Here is a 12,411-nt window from a genome sequence, read left to right as displayed (position 1 = left end):
ATAAAGGACTTACATAACATTTGATTATTTAAGAGTCTAAAATGCGTCTAAGTCTACTTGGAGTAACACAATTCGACGTTTCCCTCCCTACCCTCGTTTCCGGAGCTGACCTATGTATTACTTTGACAGCTTGAATTTTACAAACACTACTTCCTATCAGCTGAGCTTCAGCTGACTGCTGCCCGACTGTAGCCTGTTTTGTTTACATCCCGCTAATTAATTATCATACAACAAACATAAATACACTGCACCATAAATCGTGTTAGTCATTATGTAGTACAGATACCAAGAACGCAATGACAACAATTTGTCAATTTAAAAAAAGATAATGACATCCAGAAACCGTATTCACCTGTCAAGGGATGTGTCAATTAATAAGTAAATATTGGTCATACTTAAATATCGGTAGGATAAGTAAGACAAGTTGCGCTGATAGATCCTGTTTTTGTTCATGTGTCGATAAAGGTTCGACACTTTGAACCATCATGGCAGCCTACGTGTTTCCCACTGCTGTAAGATGCTTGGTGACTTTGGTACCTTTTAGCTACGTTCCGGCTTTGAGAATCACCTGTTGTCAGGTCGTCAGTAAGACAATTCAAGGTATTTCGATCGACGTATCTTTACGATAAGTTCGGACATCTATTGCCTGTTTAACCTTAGTGCCTGTTGTTGTACGCGTTGGGAAATAGTCTCCGAGTGCACATTCGTTTCCTCCGACCGTTCGGTAACTAAGTGCATTGCAGTCGTTCGGTTAAATCAGATTGCACCAAAACCGGAGTGCTTGTGCATGCAGCAGGCGCTCTGGACTGGGGACACGGAGCGCCAGCTCAGTGCTGGCTGTGTTAGGAAATTCATTGAAAGTGGGGCGTACTCCGCCCCTCCGAACACACCCAATCAGAGTACCACACGGGCGTAAGAGTAAATATTTTCCGAACGCGCCCTGTGCTCCTATCAGTATTCTAAACCTTATCTATGGAGTTTACCCGAAATCCTGACGAATAAACTCAAGCTAATAAAAAATATTATTTTATCTAGTCAATCTTGTATGTTTCTGTTCTTTCTCAAGGTTACACGAGCTCGAGGAAGTGCTGTTCTTCCACGTCAATCTCCTCAGAATCTCCCACTATTGATTGATTCGTATATTATAGGGTACGACCGCTTGGTCCAGTGTGCCTCTTTGGGAGATGCTTTGCAAAGGAGTGTTCTCCAGCGGCTGGCTAGCCTACAACATCCATCCATCCATCCATCCATTTTCTGAACCACTTAGTCCCCACGGGGGTCGCAGGAATGCTGGAGCCTATCCTAGTCGTCATCGGGCAGTAGGCGGGGGCCACCCTGAACCGGTTGCCAGCCAATCGCAGGGCACACAGAGACAAACAACCATCCGCACGCGCACTCACACCCAGGGACAATTTGGAGTCTTCAATCAGCCTACCAAGCACGTTTTTGGGATGTGGGAGGAAACCAAAGTGCCCGGAGAAAACCCACGCGGACCCGGGGAGAACATGCAAACTCCACACAGGGAGGGCCAGAGGTGGAATCAAACCCACGCCCTCCTAACTGTGAGGCGGACGTGCTACCCAGTGCGTCACCGAGCCGCCCTAGCCTGCAACAGACTCTGCAAAATTACAGTAACACTTCCTACTTGAACCAGCCTCCCTGACAATAAACGGCAATAGACTTCTGAAAAGGACCGAGCCCTGCATTATAACAAGTGGAGCATCTGCTGGAAAAGTAAATGAGATGAGCTCTTATGATAGATCATTATTTACAATGCATTGGTTAAGTTACACATTATATCCAGTAAATTATAATATGAACTACAGAGCCCCACATACATGTGACATATGGACTTTGCATTCAAACATACTGAAGTCCAGCTTGATCAGCAATTGTGGCGGTGGGGCGTAGGTCAAAGGGAGGGGGGGGGGGGGGAGTCTGGGAAGCATTTTAGAGTGGCGTAATGTCACCGATTGTTGTTGTTTTTAGGTCAGGGGAGATGACTGTCTAATGTTGGGCGCTGGGATTTTTCGCTGGCACAGACACGTGAGGTTAGTGCTGAGATTTGGGAAGGGACCTCCTGCTGGGCTCGTCCCGGCACCCCTCTCACTCTCTCACCATCCCCATGCAGTAATGAGAGAGGAGGGGGGATCCCCATTATCTGGGCCATTATGGTTCTTTTTCCTTTTAATTTGGAACTCTGACAAATACTTTCTGCGCCCCCCCATGCACCTTATTTTTTTACCTCTTATTCTCGTTCACGCTCACACGCGCTGACTGGACGATTATTCCTGTTTGAATCAGGCCATAAACACCGTCCGCGTTTTGGTGTCTTTTCTGCTTGCCGCCATTGTTCTCACTAACTGACCAAGTCTGTGAGGAGAGTACACTTGACTTCATATTGACCCAATGTGCCATGTATTTGCGGATGGTCGACTAACAATAGGCTATTGTCTCGGGACAGCCAACCACAAGTCAGACCTGTATCGTTTAACGACGTAGCTACTGGATCACTTTTTGACAGTTCTTAGGATGATTATGAAAACCGTATGAAAACCTTTCCCACATGTGGGAGGTGAGACGAGGCCATGGCGTGCCGCCAGACAGCCCATCTGAGGGACGGCCTTGTCTGTCTCCACTCTGCCATAATGGAATGGCTTCCAGCCACAACTCACTAGTAGTCTACCACGCCAGCGGGCACGTTGGGAAGTCACGGTGAAGTCACCAACACTGTTGTGAGCGAATGAGTGACTAGGAAAAGGATAGGCAACAAGTTTGTTTTTCATTTCGTTTTTCAATCAACCATTGTCCACATTTAATAGAGTCAAGTGCTCCTTGTGCGCTGGACAACCCAGTGCTGTCGCCATGAAATAGTCACTAAATTAAAACTCAAGAGCTCAGAGCTCACTCATGCCCAAGCGATGTAATGTTGCCTGGTTACCGACAGTAACACAGCAGAGCCTCCGAAAAAGTCGAATTGCGTCCAAATGGAAATTCTGTGTTCGCATCTGTGTCTTGGCTACTTAAATTCTCGGTCAACAGATTTTTAGAATATGGAAATTATTATATATCGAAGATTATTAAATTAGAATATGGAATAAATTGCCTAAAAAAAACATCGGTCAACTTTTATCATATCCTATTTGTTTACACACAGTAAGAATTAACGTCCCACACTTGCATTTAAATAGCTCCCGGCCTTCTTTTTGACATATTTGGCTTTACTCAGTATGCGCAGCTTGGTCTCATAGAAGCAGTTCTTTTTCTTTTTTCTCTCTTTTTTTTGAAGCAGGGCCCTTTTGATGATAGGAGGCAGGCAGCACAATGACTTCCAGCGGCACCTCAATGCAACAGTACCGTATCACAATTAGCAGCGCTAAACAGGCTGCACACAGACAAGTCCAGTCCATCTCGTATGGAGCCTCATTCAGTCCTCTCCGTTTTGTCTGACAAATCCGCCCATTGTTCCTGTGATGATGCTTTTCTTTCGTGGGAACCCCGGCTTGTCTTGTTGATTAGATCCCCTTTGTCTTCCTCCCCTGCAGTGGGCTAGTCTGGAGAATGTGAAACCTCAAACTGTAGTGGTGGCTTAATGCCTCACAATACTTTGTTTATTAAATGGGCGCTGCGGGGTTATACAGCGGCGGGGAGAGCAAAGTTTACATGCGGGTTGGAAGCTACATCCCCCTTGCCATTTTATTAATGAGTTCATGCATGCACAGCTTTAGGATATGAATATTCTTAAGTATCATATAATCTTAATATTTCACTGGTTTCCCAACATATAGGAAGAAGATGCTCCACCTTCTCCACCTAAAGGTTTCTAGATTTATGGAGATGTTGGTGAGAACATTACAGAATTGGTGTAATATCGATAGCAGTTATGAAATTAGCTTTTGCAATGCAAATACTCTGTTATGCCATGTCCCCCTCCAAAATAGGCACAGGGAGACCATGTTGATGGGGTACAAAACAGCCGCAAGAGGCGAGTCCACTTCAACGGCTTCATGCTGGAAATAACCAAAGTTAATGCTCCCCCACCCACTGCTTCATTACAACCCACGCTTTGACTTCCTGAAGATGTCCCAACCTTTCAAACGCTCTATGCTATACTTATCTCCGTGTTTGTCTCAATGCTCCGCCGCTAAATGTCCGCCATTATGCGCGCACAGGTGAAATTACTGCTTTGCCAGTCACTGGCGCAGGTGTGTTTTTAAAGACGGTTTGTGTGTGCTGTTTAAAAAAAAAAAAAAAAAAGGGATCCACCGGCAGAAACAAAGCCTGCCGAGTCGAACGCTAGGCAACATGTTCACCTATGACCCCATATCCCTACGGAGATCGCCCATGTTTTGATGAGTTTCAAGTGAGTGACTGTTACTGATGGAGTAAGATTTTTTTTTTTAATATAAAAATTATATTTATATATGTACATTTTGTTATTGACAAAAAGTTAAAAAGTTGTTTTTCCACTCCTCTCTAAAACTAACTTCAACTGTAGGGGCTGTAAAAGACAAACCGGCAGCAAAAGCAGGACTGGGGACACCTAGTGGTACAATCGTAGAATTTCAAGCAGTGCTACTTCACGACTTTATGATTGCACACATTATCTGAATAAGTCGATTTGTCCTCTCTGCGTTTTTATTAAAACTTTCTCTCATTGCGAGGCATACCGTAATTCTGGTTTATGAGTTTGTTTCCAGACTCGAGCCCAAGGCAGCTACATGTCTTCTCCAGTATCTGACGTAATAATTGTCCCTGTATTTGGTTATTGACATTTTATGGCTAGTTTTGAACATAGGTCGAGGGAAAAAAAAAAGAGGCAAGCTTTTGTGGGCCTTGCATTTGACACCTGTGCCTTACAGGATGAGTGCGCCTGTGTCTTTACAAAGCCAGCTGTTAGCGGCACAAAGCGCATCTTTTCTCTGATATCATTACCGCTAAAGGCCGCAGGTCAGAGGTGACAGTAGGTGTGCTCGCGCTTTCTAATCACTGCCGGTGCGCACGTGCGCTGATCAAGAGCTTAGGTTGCCTTTCATGCTCTCGCCCCGTCTTTTCAAACCGCGCCGCTGTTTTTGCGCCCGCTGCTCATTGATTTTTTTTTCTTCTTTTTTTTTCCACCCATCACCATGCAGCTTGAATGGACATGCGCGCATTGTTTTTGCGATGCATAAAAGAAGAGGTTTCAAGGTTGGAGAGCGTCGGAGGTGGCGTAGACGGAGAGAAGTGAAGCTGAAGGGGGGGAGTTTATACCAATCAGCATCCTCTTCCACTCAGCCATGCAAATGAGCTGCACTGGGTATCAGTCGCACTCTGCAGCTTCTTTAAGTGAGTGGAGCTAGAAAGCGACTGGCGGCAGCAGTGGCGGGTCAGATGGATCTTATCCTCTTAAATGCTAATGACATTTCTCCATTCTCTTCATTAGCGCCGTGCCATTATCAGTAATTTGTAGCCCACCCCCACCCCAACCTCCCTCTGCTCCCGCCTTTCCGCAGCTCCCCCTAATGAATACTCGCCATTGAGACGTCCGAGATGGGAAAGAGAAGAGTGTGAAGAAAATGATTGTGCATCATTGTCTCCCCCCTTTAGAAATTGCTTGTAGGTTGTGTACATAAAGAGGTGTAACATCAAAAGAGTTTTAATGGGGCACCCGTGTGCCTCGCTGTAAACGCGCCAGCCCTCTTGAGTAATTGGATGCTCATTTCAATATTTGCTATCGGTCCATCGGGCGATTGCGCCATTATTTATTTTTTGTCTTCCACAAGTGCGACATCAGGCACTTTCACTTTTATCATTATCTGGGTATCACCCCCCCAATCTCCTGAGTCATTCAGTAATCAATAAACCCCCCCCCCCCCCCATGTACTAAGCCCGCGTTGAGCACACATGAATAAACAAATCGCGGTTGTATAAAAGGTCATTTTTAAATGAGTCTTTTCAGATGAAAATAAAATCCTGCGGTCGGAGGAAACGGGTGGAGGGGGTGGGGGGCGTCTTTTAGAGAGACACGCCGCGCCGGGCCTTGGCTTTCTGTTGATTCTCATTATGAGCGCACACAATCACACACGCTAATTTGATGGCCCCGGGCACCTCTCCTTAGCCAAATCAAGGCTTTAACACGCATGCTAATCAAGTATTGGCAAAGGCAGTGGGGCTAATACACAAAAAGAAGAAGACTCTCCAGGTTATGAAAGGGGACATATGCTGCGGGTGAGGCCACTACAAGTGCCCGTCAAAGGGAGGAAAGTGGAGAGGGCGGGACTTTTATTCACCACTGCACAGACATTAGTCTGATTCCGAAACTTGACTTCAAACTGCAAACTTTTGTCTGTGGAGCTACAACGTTTAAACTGCGAAAGGATCAGAGCGTTCGTTTCTCCGTCGAATTATTTCACGCGCTGACCTCCTCAATCAGACGGGTTATATCGACGCCGCTTTGATTATCATGCACGACGGCCGTAAAGAGGTTTCTCTACGCACGTGGGTTCCGAATAGAGACAAGAGGGTTAAGAACAAAAGTGAGAGCCCCGCATAGTTGATTGAAAGGTCAGAACCCTTCATGTAATAGCTGGCAACTCACCGACGGCCTTGTTTCGCCGTCGTCATCGACCTTTGTTTACGCTTGCGATGACGTGGAAGGAAAAATGGCAGCGGGTAATTGAACGATGATGTCACGTAACGTCTGTGACACACAACTTGATACACGCTTCTAGTCTGCTGCGTTCTCTCGATTGATTACTTTGTGGCTGACGCCTTGTCCTCATCATTGCAGTCATTACAAGTGCATGTGTAAGCAGACCTGCGTTGACCGTGGCCGAACCAAAAAAATAATAAAGCTCTGAATGAGCACACCTGAATGACGCTAATCAACGTGGAGTGCGGCCGACTCGCTTTGACCCAAATATCAATCAACATGTGATCTTTCTTACTTTTTACGGTGTTAGGTGACGGACATCGCTGACGCCGTGATCCTGAGGCAGATTTTCCAGGCGTTGTTCAAGACCGGGGTGGCGGTGGTGGCGACCTTCAATAGAGCGCCTGGTGGTACGAATCTCTGTACATAAAAAAAAAAAAGTCACAAGTCTGCTGGAGTGTTTATAAATTTGATCTATTTTTTTAATCATTTCTACATTTTCATCATTTATTTATATTTATTAATTATTTTATTTATTTATTTTTGTTATATAGAAATCTGGGGCGATAAAATGAAAAAAAAAAATCATATTCAAGTTCTCACTTCCAGAACACTTAGGAATACTTGTCACGCCGAGCCGGCTACATTTATCATTAAGCCTGTTGTCAAGGCACTCAATAATATCAAAACCCTTCCCCAAGAGGACGTTTTGAATGGAACAAGACGTCATGGACGCCACATCTCAGATTTTTACAAGCTATTAAGAACAAAGCGAGCAAACGGCGCAAACTTAATAGAGCGCCTACTTGGTATTAATTGCGCCGTTAATGGGATACATGACGGCAGACAGAGAAAACCGGACATGAAAGGCATACATTTGCCATCTTTATTGATGTGGAGATGGTGCTATCAAAAGGCCCCTCCGTGCGTTTGGTGATAGCTTCGAAGGAGACTGCATAAAAGAAGATTTGTTTGTGTGTGTGTTTTCTTTTTTTAAATATACACTAATGGAAACTCATAAAAGCAGTGGCGGCATAAATTGCGTCTTTGGTGTGGAAACCCATCAGAACGCTGCCCCTCGTTTGCGCTTTGAATTAAAATTCTAAAGTTGCTATTAAGGATAAAGTGTTTCGAAAAAAAAAAAAAAAGGGGTGACTCAACCCAAGAAGTGAATCGAAATATAATATTATTCCTCATTCAAGATTTGTAGTTGCATCATGCATTTGACTTGTTCTTCATGAGCTTCTACTTTGCGACAGCAACATTCTAGAAAGTAAACAAGCGCTCGCTAATGAGGCTTTTTAATGATGCCGACGCAGTCCATCACAGTATACAAGTTGCTCCGAGCCCGCTCCTTTTGTACGCCGTTAACGCCCAAACATCAACAACGACCAGTTGCATTGCGTTGGCAGCTGGAGGGCTTAAGCCTCGTCTGTTTGTGTGCCGGCGCTCGCACATATTCGCCGCTGTCGCCTTTGTCCCGGATTTGTGTGTCAATCCCGACCTGTTTTATCTGTCTATCAGGGATGCTACTTCAGATGTAATTTGTTTCAGCCGAGCTAATTGAAACACCTATTCAGCGAGCCGCTGTGGATATTGTCCGCCCTGAAAAGGCGACAGTCCTTTCTCTCGCCACCATTGTTTGGGAATGTAATGAATTTTATGTTGCCGCCGCTCTGCCGGTAGAGAAATCCATTTTTCTCTCTCCCCCACCCCAGTCTGGGCTCTTTTGTTGTAAGTCCCCAACCTCATCCTTCAGTTCATCAATAGCCACTTTATGTGCCAATCTGTGGCGGGGGAATGACATTATTAGGAGGCTAAACAGCACCTCTAATACAGGCCCTCCCCTCCTCTTTCAGATCTGTACAAAAACGGACTTCAGAGGGACACCTTTCTACCTTTCATCGACGGGCTGAAGGTAGAGACAAAGTCACATCCTGCTCTTGTGTTGTTAATATATTCATAACACGCATGCACACACATGTGCTGCCTGCGAGTTGCTCTTTCACGGTTTGATGCTTTTCCCGACGTCTCTCGCACTGTCACAAAGCTGTCTTTGATCAGAAAGGGGCTGAAAGATTCGCCCTGAAATTGTGAGAGTTGGGTTAGGTAATACGAGGACAAGCTGAGTGACTAGCAGAGATGCTAAAGATGCGGTCATTTTGCTGGCGCCATTATCTCACCGTCCGCAAGTTCTGTCGCTGACTTTGACTCAAGGTGAGAAAGCCAACCTGATTAGGGCTGGCGGTTCTGAAACGTAACCATGGCGACGCCAACTGACTGCACCGAGTCCACATGCTCCTCAGGCAAAGTGTCACCCTTGCCCCCTTTAATCCTCCCTCCTCATGGTCATGAATGGCTGTTGTCGCACTACCTCCCGTCTTTCAGACTTCCATGTTTCCTTTTGTGAGGCCATCTGGTTTTCGGGGTCGGGGCCTTTTTCGCCGGGTTCACGTCTTCCTCCGTGGCGGTCTGGGGCGGGGAGTTAAAGCGTGTGGGTTTTTTTTGCCGGATCACCCCGCTAACTAGTTGACCCTCAATGGATTGAATTAAAACTCGTCCGTGGGCCCTCCTCCTCGATGCGACTCGCTCTTGTATGATTGTGTTTCAATAGGTGGCGAGAGGGTGAATGATGGCGTTTAAAGTTTCCAGTTCACCTGGGCTGAAGTGAAAGAGGTTAATCCAGAAGTTCTGTCCGCTTGAGTTGACGTCTTTATTTAACTATTGACTCCTGATTAGATGGAACCCCCTTTTCTTCCACTACTTGTTTCCTCTCCTCTTTTGGAATCTCCAAAGTTGAACACAATCCTTAAGGATTTGCTATTTGTTGTCAAATTTCAAAATAAACGAGCTCATGGTGCAAAGTGAATTAATTGGTACCAAGCTCATGCTAAAATATTTATTTACTCTGTTGATGAAATCATCACATCATAACACATTCTACAAATTAGTAGTAGTTTTTAAGTTTTGGGGATAGAAAACAAATCATGCAATAATTAGGGTATAAATTATTTTATACGTTAAATTATTCATAGTACAATTATTTTTTTAATTATTTACTTTTTTTCCCACCACACAGACACACTTTTGTACCTTTTAGATTTTTTTTTATAACTAACTATAACAACCTTGGTGCAAACACAACACTTCTAATGACCAAAAGAAGACCATACCTGCAGTGAAGGTTGATGGCTTGGTTCCATGCTTTGGTACTTTTTTTTTCTGGAACTGGGACCTTCTCAAAGGCAGAAAAAATGTGCAAGGCTTCCTCCTACAAGACAGCAAAAACAAATGTCAGGGAAAACCTACTCAAACATCCAAACTTCATTTGGGGTTAATCAAAGACACTTTAAATCAGTGGTCCCCAACCACCGGGCCGCGGACCAGTACCGGTCTGTGGGTCACTTGGTACCGGGCCGCCAAGCCGCACAGAAAAAAAATTTGATATATTTTTTTAGGGGTGTAAATCGCGGGTTTTGTCACGATACGATATCATATTGATACAAAGAACTACGATACGATATTTGCCGATATCTTAAAGCCTGCTGCGATTCATTCACAATATATCACGATATAGTGCTCTACGATCGATATATTTTTTTTTTAATAAAAAATATAGAACAATATCCTGATTTATAACAATTCATACATAAAATCAACAAGGTATTGCAAACTCTTTATTTAGGAAATTACAAGAGTATTGTAGTATACAAAGTGCTTACTTTAACACTGAACTTTGATGTCGTGTTTTTTCTTTAAATGTGCGGCGAGATTTGTGCTCCCTGAATATTTGATCACCGCATGGCAGGATTTACAAACTGCACGTGTCTTGTCCGTTGAGCCATCTTTTCTTTGGAATCCAAAGTGCTTCCAAACGAATGACTCGAAGCCTAAAGGGGAGCAAATTTCCTCGTCTTTTTGGACACTAGCCATAGCACCAGCCCAGGAGCCGCGTACTAGTTGTCGACTCCCCTTTCACGTGCCTGCTCTGCTCACAACACAACAACGCCGCGCACTGCTCCCGGAAAGAGGAAGCAAGCAACAATGAACTGGATTTCAAAATAAAGTCGCATCTAATGTCCGAAGTCAAACACGGCGATATAAATCGATGTTTACGTTTAGCATTGATGCCAATAAATCGTAGAGCATTATATCGATTAATCAATGTGTATCGATGAATCGTTACACCCCTAAATTTTTTTTATCGACGATCAATTCATTCAGGTCAAGACGCTCGTCCCGGTCATGTGACATGTTTCCCCAGTCGAGCCCGCAAAGCTAGCAAAAATGAGTAAGAATTTATTTAGAAAAATCCAAAAAAATTGGCAATTCTCTCCCAATTACATCCGTCGGTGCACCTGTGTCTCTTGACAGGTTAATTCAGGTCAAAAGGCCCGTTTTGGTCACGTGACATGTCACCCCAGTCGAGCCCGCGAGGCAAGCAAAAATGACCAAGAAACAGAGATGTTTGGAAAGCTTCTTCGGAAAGGGAAAAAAGCCCAATGAGGAGACTGAAGAAGAGGCTACGACTTCTAAGAAAAGGAAAGCTGCATTTAAAAGAACATTTCTGGAGTCCTACTTAAAATATAGATTTATCACCACAGGTGACTCTGATGCGCCAAGCGCGCTCTGCATATGTGGCGACAGGCTAGCTCACGAGGCAATGAAGCCTTCAAAACTGCTTCAGCACATGGAGAGCAAGCATCCTGCAATAAAAGACAAACCTTAACCACTTCGGGTGTTATTGTCTCTTGTTAGGATACGGATTTTAGCTATTGATCTGACTCCAAATTGGGATCAACACTTAACACATAAATTGCAATGTCCTAATCCACACACTGGCGCACCTAACAATTTTGCGAGTTCGTTCTGTCAAAGAGAAGACCAGTAGATCAATTAGACCAAATTTACCAATTATTTATTCCTGACAAAGCGCACTAATACAGGCCTGGGTCCCGGGTCCCTCACACTAAAACTCGTGCGTTTTTGTGACCACCAAAGACGACACATTCTTCCGGGTTGCCCAGTTTTAAAGAAACACAATATGAATATTAAAGCATGCAAAATATTGTGAGATGATTGGTGGATGGCCATCTCCTCCCCGTCCAGGTGTCGCTGAGGTCAGACGGTTTGGTTTTCCCCTCGAAGTCTGGTTTCATATAGTTGCTCGTTGTTCTCGTAGCTCACCGACCTTGAGATTATCTCGTCCGGTACTCCCTGTCTAGAACTATACACAACACTTCCGAGAAAACAAGTTCATACAGTTTGCCTGCACATTCCTCGGCCCCACCAATCCACACGAGCACTCCAATACTAGATATTAATATGATTATAAGTTTAACACAACCTTAAAATATGTTTGCAAACTCCCAAAAGCACATTTCCCTTTATTCCCTCTCATGACCTCATTTATGAGGTCATCACCCGTTACCCTAGCAAACAGCCACCAGCGTGGTGTCGATCCTTCCTTCCCCCTGCGGCTCATGTTGAGTCAACAGGACATATTGCCCCATCGGTGGCAACGGGCCAACGGTTTTCTCGATCAACCGGACAGTGAGTGATCTAATACATGGAATACAACAACAACCGCATAATATCATGATTGTAGTGAAAATAGCCACAGCAACCAGCACAGACATGATGAGCCCTTTCCAGTTTCCAAACGCTTTCATCCAATCATACCAAATATCGGTGTGTACACCTGAATGATCTTTCATCTTTTTGTTCAGTGTCCTTAGTCCTTCCAACGCCCTGGTCAGTCGGCCCCCTGGTGCCGTGTT

General features: G+C 44.6%; 1 protein-coding gene across 1 annotated transcript in view; it reads left to right on the top strand.

The window, feature by feature from the left end:
• The first annotated feature begins 1 nt into the window (after window position 1).
• afg1lb (AFG1 like ATPase b) overlaps window positions 2–12,411 on the top strand; it is a 28,600-nt gene continuing 16,190 nt past the window's right edge. Inside the window, 11 exon segments of the mRNA XM_061270977.1 lie at window positions 2–600; window positions 1,067–1,130; window positions 1,132–1,229; window positions 1,614–1,658; window positions 1,661–1,734; window positions 3,789–3,863; window positions 3,948–4,018; window positions 4,251–4,343; window positions 4,345–4,363; window positions 6,942–7,041; window positions 8,491–8,549. Coding sequence (XP_061126961.1) covers window positions 486–600; window positions 1,067–1,130; window positions 1,132–1,229; window positions 1,614–1,658; window positions 1,661–1,734; window positions 3,789–3,863; window positions 3,948–4,018; window positions 4,251–4,343; window positions 4,345–4,363; window positions 6,942–7,041; window positions 8,491–8,549 — 813 coding nt within the window. The 5' untranslated portion in view covers window positions 2–485.

This window comes from Syngnathus typhle, linkage group LG22 (assembly GCF_033458585.1).
Source record: "Syngnathus typhle isolate RoL2023-S1 ecotype Sweden linkage group LG22, RoL_Styp_1.0, whole genome shotgun sequence".
NCBI lineage: Eukaryota > Metazoa > Chordata > Actinopteri > Syngnathiformes > Syngnathidae > Syngnathus > Syngnathus typhle.
This window is presented reverse-complemented; position numbering and strand designations above follow the sequence as displayed.